The 26,522-nt window shown below is 35.2% G+C and overlaps 2 protein-coding genes across 2 annotated transcripts; both read left to right on the top strand.

The window, feature by feature from the left end:
• Window positions 1-243: 243 nt before the first annotated feature.
• Window positions 244-7,976, top strand: LOC121429420. The gene is made up of 5 exons (XM_041626400.1): window positions 244-540; window positions 3,141-3,249; window positions 5,223-5,425; window positions 5,817-5,860; window positions 7,851-7,976. The coding sequence occupies exons 1-5, from the start codon at window positions 457-459 to the stop codon at window positions 7,969-7,971; spliced, it is 561 nt and encodes a 186-aa protein (XP_041482334.1). The 5' UTR covers window positions 244-456; the 3' UTR covers window positions 7,972-7,976.
• A 2,913-nt stretch (window positions 7,977-10,889) lies between these two features.
• On the top strand, window positions 10,890-17,572 carry LOC121430222 (adhesion G protein-coupled receptor E5-like). Its single transcript, XM_041627500.1, has 8 exons — window positions 10,890-10,982; window positions 11,458-11,605; window positions 12,070-12,136; window positions 12,311-12,377; window positions 12,752-12,837; window positions 13,879-14,014; window positions 14,786-14,827; window positions 15,951-17,572. The coding sequence occupies exons 1-8, from the start codon at window positions 10,890-10,892 to the stop codon at window positions 16,047-16,049; spliced, it is 738 nt and encodes a 245-aa protein (XP_041483434.1). The 3' UTR covers window positions 16,050-17,572.
• The last annotated feature ends 8,950 nt before the right edge of the window (window positions 17,573-26,522 follow it).

Here is a 26,522-nt window from a genome sequence, read left to right as displayed (position 1 = left end):
TGTCTGGGGTTAGTGGCGGACCGTGACCCGGAGGGGACAAAGCATTGGAGGGGCACATCATTGTTCACAAACATACAGTGCCCCTCCAATCAATTGTCTCCTCCGGGTCACGGTCCGCCACTGTCTGGGATTGAGCATTTACAAATTAGACGCGAAACACGTTGCCGCCGAGTTGAATACTGGTAAACTGAAAGGCAACTTTAATAGCAAAGTGCATTATGGTGGTGGTGGGGGGGGGGGGGTAGTAATCGCATTTGATCCTTGTATGTTATGATATACTCTTGATTATGACAATGGATCACTTCGACACAGCAAACGACACCACCAGCAACGACGTCAACTACGCAGGCATCAACGGCGCCATCTACACAGGCAACGAGACCACCAGCAACGACGCCAGCAGCAGCGGCACCAACAACTACGCAGGCAATAACGACTCCAACAACTACACTGACGATGACGCAGTCAACGACGATACAACCTGAAATGGCATCAGTCGCATCATCAACTTCAGCAATACGGCCTTCTACCGCATCTCTTGTAAGTGCCCCCCAGGGGATCTTAATGTTTAATTATGATGTGCTTGGATAACTTTAACATAAGATCCCTGACATTTGATTCGTTAAAAGGTGTACAATATTTGACACAATTTCTTAGAAAAAAAATCCATTCCCACCTACACATCCTATTCGTCTGTGCGCATAGTGTGGGGGGGGTGTTACCATTTTGTTTTACTCTTGTAATTATTTTAGTGAGGCTGAAATAATAATAATAATAATAATAGTCAATTTTTATAAAGCGCTTTTCCCAGAATGGCTCAAAGCGCGTTACAGCATATTATTACCCCGGTCATTGGATTCATTTCAATCCCGCACGAAAAGTGCACAATTTCCACTCCCTGGGGAGCATTCGTTGCATTCACCGCAGCCTCATTATGGCGCTGGCAAAATCAAACATACAATATCTTTCGCATCCTACCGGGTACCCATTTAGCACCTGGGTCGAGCTATTCGACACATCATATATCATTTGCTAATTTTGAACAGGTGTATTTGTGCGTGTTCACATATTTACAGCAGACATTGAAAAAAAAATCATTGTTTATTCACCGACTAAAAATTTTAGAGAAAGGGAGTTTTTTGGACACCTGGGGGCACTTACTTTTTATCTATTAATTTTTACTATTTTGAAAGTAACGTAGAGAATGGTGCGGTCATTCATTTATCCGTATTACAATCTATCCGATTGCGTTGATGTTGTATATGAAAAGTAATATTTCGCTCGCTCATACTTTAATAGGTTATGACCCCCTTAAATCATTTAGCTCATTATGCATGCTTTAAAAAAATAAAAAAAGATTGTGGAGGTTGCAGTTCGTTTAGAATTTTTTGACATTTTATGGAATATTACTGCTGGTTTGTATCTTGCTATAAAGTTTGTTTTAGTTATCACTGTACCTCCTGTTGATGGAATAATTTTAGTTTAATGTTATTGTAAAGTGCAAGAGAATTAAACATTAATTATTATGTGCTTAATAAATCTACTTCGTTTTATCTTCAACTTCAACTGAACAAAACTGCCTATAATTTAGACCTCATGTATTTCAAAAATTTTAGTGCATTCATTTCAAAGAAAGAGGTTGCTCTCAAGATTTTGAGTCTTTTGACATTCAACATCGTGTGGAGAAACAGTGTTGCAACTAAAAACGGGTTATGTTCCCTTCTGCGCGCTAAGCTTTAGTTAACGTGTGACATGTAACATTTTGTCCCCGCATTTGCTTCAAAAGGTGTTCAATATTTGACACAATTCATAAAACAATCCTTTCCCACCTACACGTCCATTTGTCTGTGCGCATAGTGTCGGGGGGGGGGGGGTACCACTTTGTTTTACTCTTGTTATTAACTTATATACAAACACCCGCACCCCATGGAAAACAATGGCATTTTAATGAGCCTGAAAAGTAGTATTCGACACATCATGCATCATTAATTTTGAACATGTGTATAGCATACAAGGGGAGAATAGTCATTGTTTATTCACCGACTCAGAAATTTGAGAGAAAGGGAGTTTTTAAACACCTGGGGGCACTTTTTTTAAAAATTTATCAATGTTTACCATTCTAAAAGTAACATGATATTAGAGAATGTGCATTTATTCATTTATCCATATTACGACATATCCGATGGCGTTGATGTTTTTATGAAAAGTAAGATTTCGCTCGATCATTTTTCATAGATTATATCCCCTCAAGTTATTTAGCTCATTATGCATGCTTTAAAACATCAAAGATTGCGGAGGTTGCAGTTTTCGGAATTTGTTGATATTTCATGGAATATTACTGCTCGTTTATATCTTATTTAGATATATAAATGCTGTAATTTTTTTCAGTTATTAATGTACCTCCTGTTGACATGTTAATATATCTTATTGTAAAGTGCAAGAAAATAAGTATTAATTATTATGCGCTTAATAAATCTAATTATTATTATCTTCAGCTTTAACTGAACAATAAAGCCTATAATTTAGACCAAATGCTTTTCTTAAATATTAGTGCATTCATTTCGAGGAAAGGGGTTGCTCTCAAGATTTGGAGTCATTTGACGGTCAACATCGTGTGGAGAAACAGTGTTGCAACTAAAAAAGGGATATGTTCCATTCCGCGCGCTTAGCTTTAGGTAACGTGTGACATGTAACATTTTGTCCCCGCATTTGATTCAAAATTCAACGCGCACAATAATCATCTCCCATGTAGAATGCAAAGAAAACTCGAAGCAAGTGCATTCGGTGTCTTTTTTTGCGAAGTGACGCGCGAGTGGATTTTAAACTTTTTTATAGAGTCTTGATCAACATTCATGCATATTTCAAAATTTCCTTCATCTTTATTGCATTCACTTTTATCCCTCATCTTATTTTTCTATTGATCCGTTTCTCCTATCTATTTATTCTAGCATTTTCTCTCTTTCTACCCGCTTCCATATTTTCGCAGAGAGAGGGGGGGGGGGGGTGGGGGGGGGTTGGTCTGTCGCCCTTGGATTGGCCTTGGATTAAATGTGATGTAATCTTTACCTTTCTGTACATGGGTTAAAATTTTGATATTAGAATATTCAAGATTACTTTTTATTTATACTGTATATACCTAGGACTGTGGCAGCTCGTCCGCAGAGGGGGCATATGACAGGCACTGGTCAGGAAATCAGCAATGTGGCTCAACATTCACCTTCAGCTTCGGTTCAGTGGATATTTCAAACGGTGAGTCAACAGGAGGGTCTGTTTGATAGGTAAAAATGATTCAATAAAAGGCTTGATTATGGAAAGCCAAAATAATGATTCGTCCTTTCCGTCTTAAAAAACGGAAATTTCATATGCCTGGCCATAATTTTTTTAGTAAAAAATAAGCATATGAGCTCGATACTGATAACAAAATGTGACAATAATGATTAGCGATGATCTTCAATGACGTGTCAAATCAATTATTTCAATTTCTTTTCTCCCGTTTCAGTCTGTGATATAGTTTATTTTAATTATCATCAATCGTTTACTCTTACGTCATTTATGTATCTATTTGTTTATTCATTCATATATACATGTATGTAATTATCGTACGGGGCATTGAAACATCGAAGAGATGTAGAAACGATTGCCTCATCGGGCATTAACACTGATTATTGTCACCCTTTTAAAGGGTTGACATGGTTGCAGCTGTGTCAGTTTGTCACATTTCCAGCGAGAGATAGTATTTTTTATTTAATTGTATTACATGTCATTTTGTCCAAAATCATTATTTTTTATTTGTACTCGCCCAAAGACCAATTGTATTAAAAATATCATTAAACTGAATAACCAACAGTAAATGAGGACCCGTTTCATAAAAAAATGTTTGTGGAATATCACCTGCAATGACAACAGAGAAAATTCTGCTTCGTGATTGGCTCTTCTAATGAGAATTGCTAATAGTTTCCGGATCCTTTGATACCCTGAATGCAACATTTCAATCAAGTGGGCTTACAGCATTCATCCATTAAAATGATTTAATATTCAGTTTCGGTTAGTTTATTTTCCATAACTCGTATACAGACATTTACATGTTTGACATGAGTATAACATGATTATCTTGAGTTGAAATAAATGGTTCTTGACACAGAAATTATACACAATAAGAATTTAAATCAGTGAAAAAAATGGAGGGGCCCAAGTTGAAAGCAGATCTTGTGAGTTATAGGCCCCAATAGGAGGAGATAAGATATGAGGCTATATAGTAATTAAAAATAACAAGGTAAAAGAAAAGCCAAAGTTTATACAGGTATAGTGAACCAATTGGTTTAATCACATCTGTAGCACGCCCTGGAAGGAAAGTAATGTTTTAAAGGAAGGGAGGTATGGTGGTAAGATGGAGCTGCTGAATGGTTTAGATATCTACTGCTGCCTGAACTGCATAATCATTCAGAAAAGTGTAATGTTGTGATTCGAAGACACCATAGCCTATGCTATGTGATTATGCTGAAAGTGATCAGCTAGATTCACTGTACGTTTTAGACAAGAATAAAGGAACAACGTGACTCGGTAAACATGGACTAAGGTATCATTTATTGAGATGTCTTGCATCTTCACAAAAAGTATGTTTAACTTTACTTTTGAATATAAACAATGAATTAGAGTCAGAAATATCTTTGGATAGTCCAATTTATAGTTTACAACAAATATATACATTATGTTAATAAGAAACAAAAGATCATGTTCATCACATACATGTAACCGCAATATGTCATGATTAAGTATCAATTGCTTTATCGTATGGGGGGGGGGGGTGCGGGGCTTGCGCTGAAATCGTCCCCTTACAAATACAAATTTTAGACAAACACCGGTGACTTCTGGGCCCGTTGCAGAAAGAGTTGCTTTTAAACGCAAGTCAAAAAATCAAACGCAAGTCCCAAATGCGCGCTGTTGATTGGTTGAAAATAAGGTTGCGCATGATTTTTGAGTTGCGATTGATTGCAACTCTTTCTGCAACGGGCCCCAGAAACCTATCACCGGATAAATTTCTACACAATTTCAACAGCCTTGTTTGATTTTGATGTAAAACTTATGCATTGTGTAGCGCTCTTTTAAACCGTTATCTGCGGCACGATATTTTTGTATCCTGATTAACTCCACTCCACTCCACTGAGCATGTCGAGCATGACAGGTAGTTACTAACTCTCTGTAACTTTGTTACTATCAAACAGTCACTGTGCACTACTCCTACGAGATCCGAAATAGCAGTGACAACATCCAGCTCTTGGACATCACTGACAATGAGAACACGAACAGCATCATCAGCTCGGTGATCAGGATCGAGCTCATTGACGGAAACACGACCATCAACCTCTCCAACGGGACCATTCAAATAGAATTCATGATCCAATCTACCGAAGGATTCCCACCCACGGTAAGGCAAATCACGGGTGCGTCATTGTATATGGCGATAGGGAATGTGGCAGAAGGCTTAAACATGCGTTTCACAGACGTCAAGTGAATAAAATATTGTTGTCTAGTACTGATGCCATTAAGTCGACGCGGCAATGATGGCAAGATGAACTATGGCCATCTCATCAAATCGTTGGGACACCCCTGAACACAGAAGAACTGCCCCTTATTCGCTGCATTTCAAATACAATTTCGCATTTCGAGTAATCTGTAATAAAAATATATGCAGTCAATTTGGTTAGTGAAAGGTTATGTTAAAAGGTAAATAACATGGTTAAAGTATGTAAATGCATGGTTTCGATGCGATTTCGATGATTCATCTGAACATATATAAGATTTCTCGTTTATTGCAGGATGGTTCCAGCGAAGTGCATTGTGTTTACCAGGTTCACGACAGGTAATGATACCAACTAGTACGTTTCGCACACAAACACCAACCACCATTTAAAATAATTTAAGGAAATTTCCCAAATCGTCTGCAGGACTAAGTGATTACCCAAATGCAACCTTAGCCATTTCCCTTTTGTCATGTATCTGAAGTGTAAAAACGAAAATGACCAGACAATTCCAATTCTATAAACAATCAGCAACATCCCGATAGTGTGGTTTAATTGGGATGGATATTAGAAAGCTAACTTCATCTTAGAATGCTAATGACAATGATCATTAGTCTGGAATTTTCAGCTCATTCCTTGCCTAAGAAGGCACTTTATTTGAACAAAAAATAAACAAATATTATGATCGGGCACCCAATCGAAGATTGTAATGTTAGCCTATACAGTGCGTATCAAAAAAAAGTTTACACTTAGAAAAAATCCTGTAAAATTATACATTTGTAATATCCTGAAGATTTTTCCACATTTTAACGTTGGTACAGATCCGTTTAAGCAAATGACCAAAGAACTGTCGAAAAATATTTCCGCTTCAGTGAGCACCACTTACTTTTGAAAAGTTAGTGAAAAATTATTTGCGCAAAACTTTGAAATAGTTATGCGAATAAAAGTAGACCTTAATCATGAAGAACACATTGAATTTAGCTAGTAAAATTGGTTTGAAGGTATCTTTTACCTTTTTAACTCGTTTCCTTGCCCAGAACACTTCGAAGAGTGCATTTCGCCCCACCCAACTACCCAAACACTGAGGCCATCGTGACAACATTTGCTTTACATTGAGCTGTGATTTACATGAAATTGCTTAGGCTTCACTTTCAATTTGTTAATCATTGGCAAGCTTAGAAAAGGTGTGGAGAAACAAGTATTAAATAAAAAATGAAATGAAAACCCACTTTAAATGATGAAAACTTAGTGAAAAAGTGCTAAAGATGTCTGATAAAAACTTTGTTCAGATTTAGTTATGTCCTCAGATTCAGCTGGCACAAAAAGGTAAAGGTTGTGCTTACTAAATGTTGAAATTTCAACAAAATTGTTACAAAATGCTTGAATGTATCTGTTTTATTTAAATTGACTAAAATTGCAGGGGAAATGTATGAGAAATGTTTCGCAGGGTATATTTGATTTTGCCCTTTCCCCTTGACACAGCGTGAAAACTAGCATTTCTGCGCAAACAGATTTCTGCGAGCTTTGCAAATATGGACAATGCTCACTCAAGTGTAATATTCTCTCAAATCTTTTACATTCTTTGGATAGATGAGACCCAAACCTAAGATTTTATGTGGAAAAATTACCCACATGTTGTATATTTTATAATTCCCAGGGCTTTTTCAAAGTGTAAACTTATATATAAGAGATTTTAGTTTATATCCTTAACACCACAACCGTTTGGGGGAAATGCATTAATATAATTTAGTAATGGAACGGAATATCGACGTGCACTTTAGAAGGGAGATTTTAAACCAAAATTAAGATTTGCTTTAAAAGAAAGCTTCTATACGACGTCTGCAGAGATATTGTTCAGGTTACCACCGCACACCTTATGACTGTTTGCAATCCGATTTTGGAACAAATCGAATTTTGCTCATTTTCTGAAAATGTGAATGGGACATATCACTTTGAGGTTAAAATTAATTAAAAGAATACTAATATAACCATTTTGAATGATTGCAAGCCTTTATTTTGGAGTCAAGGCCAAATTAGTTTCAAATCGTAACCAATCGTACGACTGCTATGACGTCATTACGACTAGATATTAAATTCGCTTTTATTCTAAGAAGGATGATACCATAGCCATAGATTTTAATATAGGTATTCGTACGATGATTTAGAACGTTACACAGTTAGATATTCCAAGTCTCAATATTAACATCAAATTCTACTACATTTTATTCTGGAATCGGGTCGCAGACCAAGTAAGGTGTGCGGTCGCCTTAAGTGTAGTTATGCTTACATGTGGAAATCAACTAAGGTTCCCTTTTTTGTTGTTGTCGATAGTGTTTGGTCAACAGAAGGACTTCAGGTTGTGTCTGTCGATTCTGAGATGGTCGTGTGTAACAGTTCTCACCTCACAAGCTTCGCAGTTCTGCTCTCTCTTCGGGTACGTACATGTAGTTGATAGCGCTAAAATACACGATAATGTACAGTGCGTCCCAGAATAAACGAAACCGAGATTTAGCGATCATTTATCATAACTTAATCATAAATAGAATAGACAAATTACCTACCAATTAAAAGCTAAGAATCTCCTCTTTCTTCTGATATTACTTAGGTCATTTCTATTCACGCATGAGTGAGCAAAACAATTTGAAGAAATGATACCGAAAACTCATTTGGCGGGGGTATCTGGGTTTCAAAAAGAAAACCACATTTCTGAAAAGTTCAATATCTGCTCTTTAATTTGGTACCTCAATTACAGAAAATGGTCAAGAAATAAAAAAGTTCTGGTCATTTGAAATAAGGCTTGTATTTCCATAATTCTATGAGATAACGTGTTTTCACCGGTTTCCCACAGATGCTTTCGCATGGTGAACAAAAGATTTATGGCTGATCGTCAACAAAACACAGTGTCGAGTGAGTTTGAAAGCCAGCCTGGAGAACCTCTTTATTTTATGAAATTATTGAAATTCAAGCCTTATTTCAAATGACCAGAACTTTGTTATTTCTTGACCATTTTCTGTAATTTAGGTATCAAATTAAAGAGGAGATATTGAACTTTTCAAAATGTGGTTTTCCTTTTGAAACCCAGATACCCCCCGCCAAATTAGTTTTTGATATCCTTTCTTCAAATTGTATTTGCTAACTCATGCGTGAATGAAAAAATAATCTACGTAATATCAGATGAAAGAGGAGATTTAAGCTTTAAATTGGTAGGTCATTTGTCTATTTTATTTATGAATAAGTAATGATAAATGATCGCTAAATCTCGGTTTCGTTTTTTCTGGGACGCACTGAATATTGTGCTCTAAGCATTGATATTACATTTTTGAAATCTGCAGAGCTACAAGGTTCAATTTGTCAACTGTGATTGAGTGATGTTCAAGCCCCGAAGGGGGACAAAATGGCTTAGGAATAAACTTACTCGAAACAGCATCCCAATTTCAGTCCATATGCTTACCTGTGGAACTATAATCTTCCAAGGGGGTTGATTGAATGATGATAAGTTTCTTTAAATTCAGTCACATATACAGTTGCGATCAAAAATTAGTGAACCCCACCCACAAAATGCGCTCCTTCATGTTGAGTGTTGAATGTAGACAACTGTCGCTACGGGAAACAAACTTTATTGAATGTAATATTTCATCATCCGACTTCACAATCAACTATCTAAAATATGGCAGAATGTGAAGACATGTTGATGTTGATTTTCTGGTGGGGTTCGCTTTTTTTTAGCACAAATGTATCTTAGATTAGTCTGCACGAATTCGATTTCTTGTTGTTCCTGGGTGTTTGTTTTATCGATATGAACATGAAATAAAACAATCGATTGTTAACCGTTGTCTTTACTAGTGATCATATCCGTTTGCACAAAGGTTACTACAGGGATTTCCCTATTCTGGTAGAGACTGGAATGACTTTTATACCACGTCGATTCTGACTAAAAGCAATAAAGGTTCTATAAACAAGGATTAGAAAGATTTCATCAATGAATTGGAAATTAATATTAATTTGTTAATCAAACGCGAATAACTAATTCTTATCGTTTAGGTCACAATTATAGATATTTTCATCGTTACAAAAGTAAGATATTAGAATGGGATTCACCATTAACTCAATGCTAATTCCTTAAGACTTCATTATCTTCAACCCTGTTTATATATTATTCTCTCATTGACGGTTAGCCGCCAGATGGAGTGCTTCAGAGTTATCTGTCTTACATACTTGGTGGAATCTCCATCGCATCATTGACACTTGCTGTGTTCATCTATTGCGTGACTGGGTGAGTAGTTACATACATTCTCGCCTGAAAAAAAAAACGGTGTGAACACACAGTGAAACTGCGTTTTCTAGATTTGGTTATCTAGTATGTGAGTCAGTGGCGCATTGAACCCAAAATTTTGCGGGGGCTAGATATGGAATAACGGGCAAAATTCATTAAGAGTTGCGAAGCGAGCGAGCAAAAAAAAATGACACTTTTTCAGAAATATCCAATTTTGTAATAGAGTTTGAGAGAATATTTCTTTTTTTTTTCTTGTTGGGGGGAGCGCTCCCATGCCCCTCCCCCATCTGCGCGCCACTTGTGTGGCTGTGTGAGTAGTTCCAGATCACTTATAAAAAAGAACACGATATACCAACAGGGTGAACAGATGTTTTTGCACTGATAATGTAAAAATACTGCTTATAAGTTATAAACAGTGTAAAAACGGGCAAACATACTCTGCGTCAAACTATAGACACAATGTTTGACAGTGTTTATTTCAAGCAGAATCTCAGGATTGTTCAATTCTACATGTACAGCGCCTTGGCTACTTTTGACAAATTTTATGAGAGGTGTACTGAACCAATTATCAATGTTCTATCTATTCTTACAGAATGATGTCCCATCAGGACAAACCCTTCAAAGACAGTTTCTTAGCATCAACTTCCATTTACAGTATTTAAACATAGTTTTCTGAGCTATTCAGGCAGAGTTTGATCATGGGTCCATGGTTTGATATCCACAAGGAATTCTACAACTTTATTATTGAATAGTTGTAGAGGAAAGACTGTGACTTTCATTCTATAGCCGGTGTGTTGGTTCAGTTGGTAGAGCGTCCGTCTCATAACCGGGAGGTCGGGGTTCAAATCTCGGCCGCGTCAGACCAAAAGACGTTAAAAGATAGGAGTTGCTGCTACCATGTTTAGCGTTCAACGGTTAAGGGAAAGAGCCTCGTCGATCTGGCGCTGCACAGCAGCTGTCGGGTCCACGATCAATTGGGCAAAGCAAATTTTCGGAGTATTTCATTTCATGTCTAGTTCGAACAATAAAATCATGGATTATCTTAATACTAACTATGACTTTATATCGTTTGTCAACATTATTACAGAACTTGCAAAATGTTGAAGATTCAGATCCACATGAACCTTGCTATATGTACGGCCCTAGGACAGACTCTTTTTCTCGTCTTGGCCGAACAGACAGAAAACAAGGTGAGCCAATTTTAAGGCCACTAAAAGACAGATATATCATCAAAGAATTTATTTAAAAAAATGGAGAAATGAAGTGTAATAACATAAGTAAGATAAAAAAAACCCGTATGTTTGTCATAATCGGCTCATAGATTTAGCATATAATTCTTTCTTTACAAAACAATTTGAAATTTAAATTACTAGAATTATTGTTTTTATGGTAGATATTACTGTCTTTCGTCTTATCGACGTGATCAACTTCAATAACCAATTCCTCTCCTAACACTAGACAGTAGATGACATAAGGTTTCTATGTTGAAATAGTTGATGTATATATTTTTTGCGATGTTTCTTTTCACGGATTCGATTTTAACAATTTTCTAGAACTCTAAGCAATGATTTCTCTTTCCCAAACATCCGCTTTCTCGGAAGGAGGTAAAAATTGATTTTCATAGTTTAACAGTGGATGTTGTGTTCTGTTGTTCGAATTCGGCAGACCTTTTGCAAGGGTGTGACGGCGACACTGCACTATGTATTCACATCAGCTCTTGCATGGACGGTAATTGAAGGGGTGTTCCTTTACCGGACAACTGCAGTAGGGTTCAAGCCACTGAGGATTGGATGGCTCTGTCTCCTCGCTTACGGTAAGATCCAATAAAGATATCATTTGGGTTCTAATAAATTATCTTTCGGTCTGTCGAATATGCTAATTCGGTGGCGCCGAAATTTTCCGTTCTTGGACTCTGATCAAACGTTCCTCAAAATATTTTTCCCTCATGTAAATATATTATTTTAATTTCTCATGTATTTCTTTGTTTTTCAGCTCTTTACTGTTTTTTCCCCAATATGAATCGTTAGCAACAGTGCACTGGTGCGACAATAAACAATATTAAATTGGTTTTAATCATTATAAAATAAAACTTATGCTACATTCGGGAGTTGTCTTAAAATGGGTTTTTCAATGGATTCGTACCGAAAATCTCGGTTTTCCTAGACTTGAAATCAAACATTCATTAAACGTTGGATAGCTCTAAGTACTTCGTTCATTGACAAGTTCAATTATAATTGTTTTCATTATTAAATTATATGATTTATTTTTTATTTTTAGGGGGCTCCTTTGTGGTAGTTGGAGTGTCTTTTGGTGTTCTCTTCGAATCATATGGAATGGGTAAATTGTAAGTATCATTACATATACTACAATGTTCCATGTTTTACTGAAGCTTTTTTTTTTACTTATTTGTTTTGTGCTCTGTGATACATTTCCTTTATTCTCCTTATTTTTTTTCTTTTTCAAACTTTCAATAGCCGACTTGAATTATTATTACCATTGTTTTTTTTTTCTTTTTCAGCTGTTGGCTGCGCGTCGAGGACAAAAGTATCTTCGTCTTTGCAGGATGCGTCTTCGGGACAGAGTTGGTAAGATGTAGTAATTTTTTTTTACAAAGAAAAAGATTAAGAAAAAAGAAAAAGCAATTCCTGATGTGTAATTTCAACCCTTAAGGTGTAGTACTTAGGGAAAATCAATTGGTGACAGATTTTAAACCCAGGTGTGTCGTAAAGCTGTTCGTATAAAGTTAAGCGTGATTTAAGAACTGGTGAACCTTAAGCGCTAAATAATTACCATTGAACATTTAATGGTGAATATCATTTACCACAAGAAGGATCACCAGTCGTTTTCACAGTCACTCTTAACTTACACGCAGCTTTAAGGAACGGCCCCCACTTTTCACAAAGTAGAATATGAATTTAAGTGCTTACCTGTTTCCTTATTTTGTTGTTTGTACCTGTAGTTCAGTGTGATGATCCTGTGGTTTGTTATGAAAGTGTTCAGTGCGCTGAAGGCAAATAAGAAGAAGGATGAAATCGACAAAATAAAGTAAGTATTTCACTCTTATCCAATTTTCATTATAGATATGTTCATTAAGTTACGTATTACTTGACGATCATACCGGGCAAGCACTATAGAACTTCAGCCACGACAGCTTAAAGGACAAGTCCACCCAAGAAAAAATTTGATTTGAATAAAAAAAGAAAAATTAAACGAGTATAACACCAAAAATTTCATCAAAATCTGATGTAAAATAAAAAAGTTATGGCATTTTAAATTTGGCTTTATTTCACAAAACAGTTATATTCACATCTCAGTCGGTATGCAAATTAGGAACTGACATCACTCACTCACTATTTCTTTTGGATTTTATTATATGAAATATGAAATATTTTTTTATTTTCTCGTCGTCCTTGTCATGTGAAGTGAAGTTTCCATTCCTCCCTGAACACGTGGAATTCCATTATTTTAACATTTTGTGCTTCAGGCAAGGAAGTCCTAATCGTCAAATTCGTAAAAATTGAAATATTGTATAATTCAAACAATAAAACACAAAGAAATAGTGACATCATTGACTCTCTTATTTGGATATAACTGGCTCGTTACTATTTTGTAAAAAAAATATGCAAAACTTTGAAATGTCATACCTTTCTTAGTTTACATGCGATTTTGATGAAATTTTCAGCATTGTGCTTGTCTGATTTTTCTCCATTGATTTAAATCAACATTTTTCTGAGATCGACTTGACCCTTAAGTTTGATGCATTATTGCTATTTCCATCGAAACAAATAGTAGTGGAAAGTTTGTTGTATGCAAGATTTAATCAACAGTAATAAATGTTGCACTCTATGTGCAAATGACTTTTTGGTATCCCCTCTTCAAATTGTTTTACTCGCTCATGCGTGAATGAAAAATAATCTAAGTAATTTCAGATGAAAGAGGTGATTATAAACTTTGGAATGGTAGGTCATTTGTCTATTGCATTCGTGATTAAGTTTATGATAATTCATCGAAAAATCTCTGTTTTGTTTTGGTGGGACGCACTGTATATATCATCATTATCATGTCTTTGTTATTATGGTATTACAGAGCCACTGCTCGTGCTTTGATCATCCTCCTACCAATCCTTGGTTTAACCTGGATCTCTGGAACGATTACCAGTTCCACGCAATCCCCGAAGGTCACCTGTTTTCAGTATGCATTCATAATCTGCTTTTCCCTCCAGGTATGAGAACGAACAAGTCATAAATCCATTCCAAAATTAGAAATTAAATTTGCGCATTTCATAAAACATGTGCGCAAATTGTTACTCTTTCGTGTTAATAGATTTGTCGACCTAGGCTTACAAAAACTCTGGCAATTTTTTGGCCAGAGTTTTTTAAAATGTAATTTTCAATTGCACAATTTTGTATGCCAGAGCTTTTGTTTATTTGCCCGAGATTGTTTTTATGGCAAACGTTTTATGCAACGGGCCCGTGGGGAGCGTTTCGGTTTTATGACAGGACTTGTCAGACATTTTTATCGGACAAGTACTGTTTTATCCATCCGACAGTTACTATGGTAACAGTGGTACTCGGCCAATCAAAATCAAGGAAAATTGTCAGACCTGACAACTTGTCGGACGAAAATGTTGATGGAACGCTCCCCTATTTACTCAACACCTTTGCATTCATATTTGATTGTTAAATCTTGTAATTCATGGATTCTTTTAGAGAAATTAGTTTTATATTTGAGAATAAGCGTCCTCTGTTGGAATGTGTTTTTTTTTTTATTTACTTTTAAAATGGCCTATTCAACACTTATCTCAAAAAGATGTTTTATATAAAAAATGTATAAATACGATTATAATCTAAAAAATGAGCCAATGTCATGCTCGAGATATAGTTTTATGTTGGGGGCCAAACTAAACAGCTCGAAAATCCTCTAAAACACGTTATAACAACGTATACTTATTCTGGCATTACACAATTCCTCTCTTATTTTCATTTTTTTACAGGGTGTCGCCATATTCGTGTTTCACTGCTTGCTTGTCCCGGATGTAAGTTTCGTCCCAGTTCCTTTCGATTTAAAAAGGCATTATCCATGTATGCAATGTGTGTCGAATAAGAATTGTTGGGAACCTTTGATAGATTATCATGATTATAAGAGCCATTTTTTAATTTACAAAATAATCGCTATAGATTAAACTCAAACCTGTGATTCATATACAATTTCGAAAATAAGAAAAATTAAGAGAGATAAGTCTCAATTCGAATTCTTATCTCAATGTACTCTTTGAACGCCGTTGCTCATACTTCGTCAAGACCAAGTGATTTGTTCAGTATACGACTCAAGAGAATAACCAGCTTTATTTACTAATTAAGGCAATAATTTTCAGATTGAAAAAAGGGACTCGCTTCCAAGGGAGGGGGGGGGGGCACAACTACGTTGGCACTACATACTACATTACAAACTGTGATTATGCCTCTCAAAAGGGGGGTGCGGGATGGGTGTGCCCCCTCCCCCCTGGATTCAACATTGGGGGTGATGTGGTTAAAAATAAATAAATTTGAAAAAAAATAGTTTCTCAATTTGATAATTTGATAAGTTGTATAGAAGGCCATTGCCAAATTGAGTAGTGAAGATCGCGAATAAACCAGATTCTTAGGTGGTGATCTAGTGGGCTATTTTATTATATAGCCAGTGTTGCCCAAAAGTATTGTTAGTGAGCGAATATAAGAAACTTATAATCACCAAGGATCGTAGATTAAATAAATACACATACCTTTACCCTAATCATGATAATGTCACTTGCATGTGTGTATCTCCCGTGTTTTAACCCAAGTTCAGTTTGAAGCCAGCCATGAAAAGGCAGTCCATGCTATAAGAATTGTGTGGGTTTGCACATAATAATAGAGATTTTTAATGCACAATATTTTTTTTTTGGCTTGGCAGCCAAGGAAGGGGGGAGGGGGTCAACCCCCCTAGTCCCCAGTAGATTACAAAAAAAAATTGAATTGAATTTATTTCCGTTAAAATGACGAAATTGACAATTGAAAAACGGATGGCCCTACTCAGCAGCATCAATCATGGTGCTGCTGGTCTACCAAGGGGTCCTCATCCGCCACTGATCTCTTGCAATCCTAATTATTAATTATGTTGCTACCCTTGGTAATATTCAGGTAAAAACGGCATTGAAGCTTCGGATGAGCCGTCGTGTTGTTGACAGCACCTGGGCAAAGTCAAGGACGACCAAGTCAACCACCACAACAAGCTTCTAAAGAGAGGCAACCAGGCGGACGATGGGGAATATCAGCATCACATCTTTACTGCATACACTGCAAAAACTCTGGTGTTGCTTTAACACCAGTCTGGAATCTACATACTGTATGTCTACACCAGAGAAGTGTTAACACCAGTTCCATTTTGGTCTAAAACCAGATAGGTGTTCATACAACACCAATTAGTATTACAAAAGCATCGGTTTGATTCCGAACTGGTGTTGTTTCAATACTTCTCTGGTGTGGACATATAGATTCCGGGCTGGTGTTAAATCAACATCGGTGTTTTGCAGAGTAGGACAAAGTCTGGGATGACCAAATTAACCGCCACTTCAAGCTTTTAAAGAGAGACAACAATGGGGATGATGGAATGTATCTGCAGCCTTTTCCTTTCTGCACCTTATTCATATTGTTCAAACAATCTTCAGTATTCTTATGTCAGTTCAACTGTCATCTTGAAAATGTATATTTACAATATACATGAAACAATGTAAATGAACTGTACGCTTTTCATTTCTTCATTATCGAACAAAAATGAAAAATAAAAAAATCTTTGCAGGCCATGAGTATGCATAGTACATCAATTTAAGTCTTTATTTTTCCTTTACTTAAATACTAGTACTCTTCTCACCTAAAGGAATTATCTAACCATGATACATATTGAATATACGTAGACGTTTAGTATAGCCTTGTGCAAGTCTGAGTGTTGTTGATTAAGAAATATTGTTTTGTGAAAGTATAAATCCTAGACAAAGTGCATGCCGATCTTTATCGCCATCGTGTGTGTGCATATGTGTGAATATATGTGTGTGTGCGTGTGGGAGTTTTTTTTTGCATCAAAATATCTGGGTGTTTTTTTTAAATTTCATTGTCAAAATGTGCGTGTTCCATCAACTTCTAGATATATTAACCATTAAAAAAATTGTTTTTCACACCTGCAATGTAAATATTCTCGTTCGTCAGTCTATGAATATAGTAACATTGGAGACGTGTTGATGAAATTCTTATGCATATGTTGTAGCAATAATGAAATTAAATTGTATACAAGCGTAGATTTACACTATGAGTAGGTGTATAATATTACCATGATAAGCGTACGGTGTTCATATTGGTTTAAAAGGGATCGTCGAACCCATTTATCACTTTCTGTCTGTCTCTGAATGAGCTGAGACACACAGGAATCCCTCGAACGTTTAGCGTACTAAACTAATATACTTGAACTCATCGAATCTCTTGTTGTATATCTAATGTAAATAGGAAAGTGAATGGCATTTATCACTCTGATGCCACCATTGTCATTATGTTAATTATGTTAATTTATTATCATTGTAGTGAATATTAACCATTTAGAGATTGCGCATTATTATCATTTTCATTATTACTGTTTTCATAATAATAATAGTTATCATTATCATTGATATTATCATCAATAATAATAATGATAGTTATTGTAAATTATTACAATAATAAATTATTATCATTGTATGTAATGAGCATTAACCATTTAGCAATTGCGCATTATTAATTATTATTTTCATTATTACTGTTATTTTCATAATAATAGTTATCATTATTATTGATATTATCAATAATAATAATAAGAGTTATTGTAAATTATTACAATCACGCTTTATTATCATTGTAATAAGCATTAACCATTTAGCAATTGCGCATTTTAAATTATTATTGTCATTATTACTCTAATTTTCACAATAATGGTTATCATTATTATTGATAATAATTATCATAAACCACTGGATCTTAAATAATTGCACTCGATCACCAAGTCAATGAAAATAGCGTATGAACATTTCATTGATTACTTCTGTAAAAAGCCCTTATGATGCCTTGTTATATATAATTGTACATAATGCTATTTTTGTCATGGCTCAACTCAACATGTTTTAATAACACCTTACAAGAAAACAAATGTATTGTTTTCTACAAACATTGCGAAAGTAAAGGACAATGTATAAAAACCTTATGGTAGGTGATTTTCTTTTCGACGGAAGATTAAAAAAAGCCTGATAAAAACCAACGTATTCATAAATATCATTGGCATCACCAGAATCGAAAATATTGAGTTTTATGAAATATCTTTGATGTAAATATTATATTGCCTTTTCAATTGTTTTATTTGCTTATGACACTAGTGGAATATACGCCCTCTTTGAGAAAAAAACTTGCTAAAATATATTGCATTTTATTTCTCGATGCCTTTATACACTTACGTTTCTTATAACATGTATGAGGATTTTTTTTAAATTATCAAAATATTATATCTCTCATTGATAGAATAGCATCTAATTGTCAATATAATAGCCACTATTATTCTTTTATATGAAATTTCATGATGTATTCGTGTAGTCTCAATAAATTCCTGCTGCGACATTTCTATAGCAAAAAAAAAACAAAAACATGTGCAATAAATCATTCTCGCATACTCCTATCAATATTATCAACTTCGTGTATAACCTTGATATATTGACAAGCATAAAATAAAGCGGTCATTGCATCAGAATGCTTTTCTATAAACTACAGTCATGACATTGATATATTACGGAAACATGATCTAGTTAAAGAATAAACCAATTTCACAATGTGCATATACATCTGATCTTTTTTTTCTTCGCGATTTAAAGAGTGCTGCGAATTTGCCTTATAAAGATATATACGTTTGAAAATATTGTGAAAAAAAATGTTTTTATTGCATTTTCATCGTGCCTTGTCCTATTCTCAGTATGTTTCCTCGATAGTACTGACAATGACTTTGCCTTCAAAAAATCTATATTTTTATCACTTTGTTTAAATGTATTTTTGGAAAGGAAGAGTTATGTGATATATAAAGAAATACAATACACTAGTATATACTATGGAAATATATTCACGCAAAATATATTTCAATCGTATGTTTAAAATTCAATGCATCGGTGTGTCTTTATCGCTAAATATTTTCACAGGCTACACTCTAAATTACAAGGATTTAAAATAAATCCCTTTCGGCTATGAATAGTGACCAGTCGATGTTAGGATTCAAAATCAAGATTTAAATGTTAATAAATTTGGATTTGGAAATGAATATTTAAGATTTACACTTAAGGGATTAATTTTAAATCCTAATATCTACTGGTCACTTCATCCATGTCATTTTAGAGTGAACGAAGCCTACGGTGGTCACTTCATGTATGGTATAATATTAACAGTCATGTAGGATTATGATGTGCATTTGTTTCATGAATAGTGAAAAAGCAAACTTACCTGTCATACATACTTAAACGCACGCAAACTTACTTCAAGACAAATTGACATGTATATAATTATTTGGGAGATGCATATAATTGTTCTACATTGCACCTACCTTTGTATATTATTTTATCTTGTATCTTTACCGTAACTTTAAGATCTTATACACCCTAAAAATGAGAAGCTAATTTAACATTTACATACCTTGTATAGTGAGTGAACTTCGAAGTGCTGGTATTCTAGTTCAAATTTGAATTATTAAATCAGCACTCCGAGGTGTAGTCACCATAAAGGTTATTAGGTGTTGAATTAGTTAATTGTTCATTTTTAGAGTGCAGTACGTGTATAAGTTTGTACCACTGTAAGCAACGGTTCAAATCTGTCCTAACTACGGGTGCCCAATCGTGGCACGATTCTCTCCATGTGGTGTACCCATTCTCACTTATAATATTTTTGGGGGTTGGTAATTTAAGTATGATAATGCATTTACATTCAAGTGTCAAAGCTGGACTATGCGTGCCCATCCCCCTTTCAATAGACTGACAAGGAACAAATCCAAGGTTCGCTCAAAGTTGTTTTATACGGCCAAAATAATGTTGCCGGTGAATTTTCTTTAAAACAAGAAAAGTAAAGAAATAAATACAAAGGAATGCAAAATGAATTAAACAACGACATGCATAAGAAATCTAATCTATTACCAGATTATTTTCATTTGTAATTGTTAGGAATGCTATGGAACTAATAATAGCATGCGGGAGCTTTATTCGGTGAATCAAAGCAAATGCTATGATATCATGAACAGATCAGTTCGGTATAATTAATTCATATAAAATGAAATATGTGAAAATAGTGATATTTATCTATGCAACCTCGTTAATTACATTATTCTGTCATTGTGCAAAAAAATTCGTCGTGATAGTAGAATCCGCCGTTTGAATGTTTGCTGTGATTTTTTTGTCTTTCAAACGCTTATTTATTTGTTTAATCACTTTGCAAAATACTTGCATCAAGGGAGCGACGTTCATTTTATATTTTAAATGAAATTTACGTTGCAAACACTACTTACATAATGTTGAAGTATAAATTAAGAGAAAATTCCGGGAATTATTACGATTTATACAGCTTGTTTCGATACACGGCAATAATTAATTCCTAGAATAAATTGAAAGTTTTGCCCCTTAAACAAGGTGTCTCTACACGCGACAATTTTGAAGAAGTCTTTTACAAAGTGTAGATAGTGATAAACTTTGGTCGGGAGAAAATTCGATGGAGAGTACCACTACCATCCCCACCATATAACTGCACTTATACCATCCTAGGATTAAGGTTATGTCTGGACATATAGACCTGCCAAGTATTGATATTCACTTCTCACATTCGATTTTTTTTTGTTGTTAATGAAAGTTATTATTTTAGAGGGAAATGACGGATGAATTTAAATTAATGAAATCCAACTTTACTGCGTTCAGGAAGTGCCTACATTGAACGAATTGAAGAATTTATGAAATCTTATGCACATTTTAGTTTCCAACATTCAACTGCTTTTTAAAATCTGAAACAATATTCATTGACCTGGCTAATGTAGATTTAGATCAATGACATTGGCCACAACGCATATTTTAAAGTTTCGCAACAATTTGCCCATAATGATTATGTCTGATGTACCTACATGAAATGTGAGTAGATTTCATTGTCAGTACACTCTAAAAAATATTGGGTAAAACTGCTCCATGAGAGTAATTATGTGTCCAACCATCATTGGGTATTTTTATTTTGATATCCAGTCTGATGAAAATTTGGCCCATTCGAAAGTAATTGCTACTTATTTTTGTAACCCCACTGGACAATATGCTTCTCGCATTGGGTAAAATATTGCCCCAAATTGGTTGGACACATAGGCGGCGGAAGCGGGGGGGGGGGGGGACGTGTCCTTCCCTAAATTTGAAGTGGGGGGGGGGGCGATCCCCCTTAATTTTTTGCTGATGACCTTTTTTCCCCTTTTTTTTGCTCGTCAATATTTTTTGCCTGTGTCCCCCCTAAAATATTTGGCTTCCGCCGCCAATGGTTGGACACATAATTACCCTCGTGGTGGTAAAAGTTTTACCCAATATTTTTTAATATGTACGTTATTTGGATAACTGCGTAAAGGGATATGCCGTTGTAAATTGCTAAGAATCAACCTACTTTAGAACCCCCATAAAATATGGTAATGAGCAATGAATTGAAAAATGTATTTTTTGCTCGATTAAATAATTTTACCTAACATGTTATTTGCAATTGTTTTCAAAAATTGAATTGTATCAAATTATTGACCTGTATCATGCAGGAACAAAAGCAGAAAAGGTCTTTACGATTGTAAATTTAAGCTTAATTTTGAATTCGAAATTGTTGATAATCTCACATTTTATCATTCCAATATTTAAACATACATGTAAACATCATTATGTATTACAATTTTTAAGAAATTTGGCAATTGATTATTCTTTTAATGTCCATATGATGTCTGGGAAAGTGAAGTTTTCAAACTTTAATGCATTATCAGATAAAATGAAAGCTTATTATAATAAAACATAATTTTGCAGGGTGGAGATACAATAATACTTTTTCATATAAAAAGATTTGATGATCCATCTGGATTGATTCTATATTGAATTAAATCTTTCCTTTTTTATAAGTCAACAAACATTATTGATCACGACCCACTGCAATATTCAAATCTTACCAATACATCTAAATGTTAATCATATCAAGGAATATATTTAACAAACATTTAGACAGGTTTTTATCCATGTAATATTGATTATCGGTATTAATGTCAACATTATTTTGCAATTCAGATAAAAATGATTGAGAAACAAACTTGGCTATCCCAATCCCAGCCATACTCATAGTTTACTGAATAATATCACGAACAAATTATTGACGTTAGATGATGTAATTTTCGAGAATGAGATCGCAATTATGGGTATATGAAGCGTAAACATGATAAAACGCCTGAGGTTAAAATGTATGGAAAACATATCTACCAAGTTTGATACACATTTGATTGACAAAAGATATTTGACTACTATTGTCCTATGTTTTATGTTGACCATCCTGCCTGATGGTATTGTTTCCCCACACCTCAGCAAAACTGTAGGGCATGGGGATATTTATGAATTTCAGATAAAATATGACTTTTGATTGTCCATTCAAACAATAAAATGCATTTCATTTTTCTCCCTGATACATGTGTTGTGTGTCTTATATGTGGCTCACGCGAGAGTAAGTTAATAATTTTTTTAAAAAAGAATTATCGAGTTCCAATATAAAAATAAAGACCAAGTGAATTTTACCTGGCCGGAGAAAATGTGGTGTTAACCGGTGTACATAGAGGACCACACCAGTTATTTTACAACGGTGTTAAATTGGTGGTGTTTGTTCTACACCTATAGGTGTTATAACAATGTTGTTACATTTACACTGTTTGGTGTTATGTTTAATCTTTAGGGTGTAATTTTAACACATCAGGGTGTGGTCCTCTATTAACACTAATTGGTGTCAGTTTTAACACTGCAGTTTTACAGTGTTCGGAGAAACCCCTCTACAACTCATCGATTCCTTTGAAAATGCACGTCAAATCAAGAAGTAGAGCTGAGTGGCTTCTGTCGAAAGTTGATGGACTGGGAGAGCAGATCATCCGAAGATTTACACCAGACGAACATTGGCAAATGTCGTTGTCAAGAGTCAAGAGATTCCGATGCTGTCCCGGTCCACCAACTTTCGATAAAAGCTTCTCAGCTCTCCACTGTGATTTGACTTGCATTTTCAAAGGAATTAATGCGTTGTAGAGAGTTTCTCCGCAGTAAATGCGAAAAGTCCGGATGACACCTTCACCACGGTCAGACCAATCCTAGACCGATCAGGGGCCCGTTTCACAAAACTTGTTATAGCAACTAATTTGGAATAAAATTTAAAAGCTACTGAAATCCTGCTATATGATTGGCTGATGGTAGATTTGTTGTAGAAATTGTGCATTTGGTATTATGACAAATCTTTACGAAATGGAACCAATAGCTACAGGCATGATTACTGTATTTCGAATAGCACATCATTGAACGGTTTGTAGTTGGTCCCATCGGTGAAACTGTAGCCTTCGGTCCACGGTTGTGGGCAAACTACACATGTTGCAGTCACATTACGGCCACCGTATGGAAATTCGAAAACAGCCGTTTTATCTGATTATCATTTATACCACCCATATGTAGCATGAACAAAAAAAAATGTTAAATCGGCTGTTTTCGACTTGCCGTACGGCGACCGTTGGGGAAATGTTATTGCACCATAGAAATATACTTATCAATGACCTCTCAAGCCATTTTCATCGAAATTCTATTTTTCTTGATTTGATAGTTCATATCAACTTCTACATCCTGTTTGGATGTAATTAGAAGGTAATTGACTTAGACATTTTGAACAAAGGACTAAGTTAACGGAGTATAGATGCGTTTGTCTTTCAATTAAATAACTTTTAGGCAAATAACATTCGATTCAAGAAAATGGGAAGCAAAATTCTATTGAAAAAAATTGCTATCCTTTTATGTAGTATGATATAATCGGATAAAAGCTCTAGAATTAATTATCTGCTATAATTATGACCATGCTATAATTATGACCACCCTTCCCCTTCCCATTAACAAGATCTGTAAAATTAGTCTTCAATTTGGAAGGGTAGGTTTGGATAAGCGACGTTGTGTTTCTCCCACTTGTTGAAATAATTATAGCGATTTGCGACGGCATGCAACAGAATTGTATCAGAAGTTTGTGAAATATCTTGGATGCGTTGACCTGAAAATGACCTTTGACCTTACCATGTGACCTCCGACTGCAGCATACCATGCAGATCCCCTAAGTGCACCAACAGCCCTAGTTTTTGTGAAAAGTGAATTTCGGTTGAAGAGTTGTGTGTCATAAGAGTCTTGCATGAAAACTTTAACGTTAACCTTGAAATGACCTTTGAACTTATTGTAACCTGCGACTAAAACATAACATGCAGGTCCCTTAAGTACATTTACCATCCAAGTTTTATGGAAAAGTGACTTACAGTCACGGAGTTATGTGTCATAAGAAAGTCTTGCACATACACTTTAACGTTGACCTAAAATGACCTTTGACCTTAACATGTGTCCTCTGACTGCAGCATAACATGTAGGTCCCCTAATTACGTCTAAATTGCATGTTTGGTTGAAAAGTGACTTACGGTTGCGGAGTTATGTATCATAATGTCTTTGACGGACAAACGTATGACGGACGGACGACATTTGGATCCCCAAGTCTCGCCTTCACCTCTCGTGGGCTAGGCAAAAACTAAATGATTGTGAGGTTTTAATCTAAATTGAACACTTCACAGGTTTTGATTAAATCTAAAACATAACGTTGAACCAAAGGCATCCATGATCTTAGGTAATGATATTGATGATTGATATTAATTGGGTTAATTGAGATATTGGTAGCCAACATCCAGTGAAGTTACCATGGCTACCGAGGAAAATATTTTTGTTGTCTCCTGCCAAACGTACGTCGATTGCGAGCACATGACAGGTAAGGTACATGACTGTATGGCCGAAAAGGTGCACGAATAGTTACATTAGCACTCACATCTGAGTAAAAGTAGCTACGATTTTGTACCTTTTCAATAGGTGACATGACATATGCTCCTGCGATATTTTGCTCCTGTCTTCATATCTCAAATAGGGCCTAGGATTAGAGTTATGATTGCATTTGTTTTTTGTTTCAGAATATATACAATATAATATATAATATATATATATATATACATAAATGTACACATAACGATATTACATTCCGCGTGTTGGACGTAGATGATTTTAATGAGGCAAAGTGGTAATGCGTTGTACTTAGTTCCAACTGAGTTTATTTTGAATTCCAAATTTTCGACGTTAAACACACGTCTTCCTCAGGGATACAAGAAAACTTACAAGACACGTATCAATGACCTCTCAGGCCATTTTCACTGTGAGCTTTCTTCTATCCCTGAGGAAGACGTGTGTTTAAAGTCGAAAATTTGGACTTCAAAATAAACTCAGTTGGAACTATTAAAGTACAATGCATTACCACTTTGCCTCATTAATATATGTACACACACACACATATCGATTTCATGATCAGGGTTGGGATTTGTGTTTGGCACGCATAATTTCCATCGGAGCAACTGTCTCCGGAGAAAATGTCATGGAACCTTAATCTTGGGCATATTCATGATTGTGAAAGGCATGTATACCACTGTCTACGTAAGCTTTAAAGTGCCAACGACTTGTTGAGATGGTGAGGTATGTTTTCTAGCCAAGTCGACACAATTATGAAACGCATGTCAGCATAGCGAGGAGTGTTAGCACGCTACGTCGACTTATGAAAATTTGTATGTCAACATAGCGAGCAATGTTATTTCGCCAAATTGACATATATTAAAAACGACTTACTTTCCGATCTTGTTATATCAAATACCTACGTCAAGGAACAAGAACCGCTTTGGAAGAGTGGCGATGAATTCAAATCGTACCCAAATTACAATCGAGTTAAAATTCATATTGTTTAACTGCATATATCAACCAATCGCGATATGACTTTGATTTTCGCATCTATGTGTAAGAAGGGTCAAGATTTCGCCGTTATATACCTCGTCTCAATAGGAATACCGCATGTCCTTATGCTAACGAGTAAAAACATGAAGGTATAAAAACCGAGGAACTTTCTTTCTCTTTAATAAGGTACAACTATTTCATCCTCAATGTAAATTCAATCTTGAATTCACAATAAAGAATTTTAATCACTCCCAGCTCATCAAGACATGTACAACCTCTAAGCGTCACGCATTTCACTTGGAAGGAAATAATCAGGGCATCCCTACTGACATAACAGTAATTTTGATACAATGCTATGCATGGGCATCTATAGAAAACTGAAATTATTCATTTAACAATATTCCTTTCATGCAGAAATTACTTTACCCCTTTTGAAAAGACCTCCTTTGAAACCCAAAACGCATTTGTCTGCTCTACATTGCTTCAACCTTGCTGAGGGATGATTAAACATGAATATTTTATCAACTTAGATAAGAAACAATTGCCGCAAATGCATTATGAAATTAAAGACTACTATGGGCCACTGAAGCGTAAGGAATGCGGTCCATTAATCAAGCTAAGCCAATTATAATAAAGAAATACTAAAGTT

Source organism: Lytechinus variegatus, chromosome 16 (assembly GCF_018143015.1).
Source record: "Lytechinus variegatus isolate NC3 chromosome 16, Lvar_3.0, whole genome shotgun sequence".
Taxonomy (NCBI): Eukaryota; Metazoa; Echinodermata; class Echinoidea; order Temnopleuroida; family Toxopneustidae; genus Lytechinus; species Lytechinus variegatus.
Note: the sequence above shows the minus strand (reverse complement) of the source record. Positions and strands in the feature narration are given on the sequence as shown.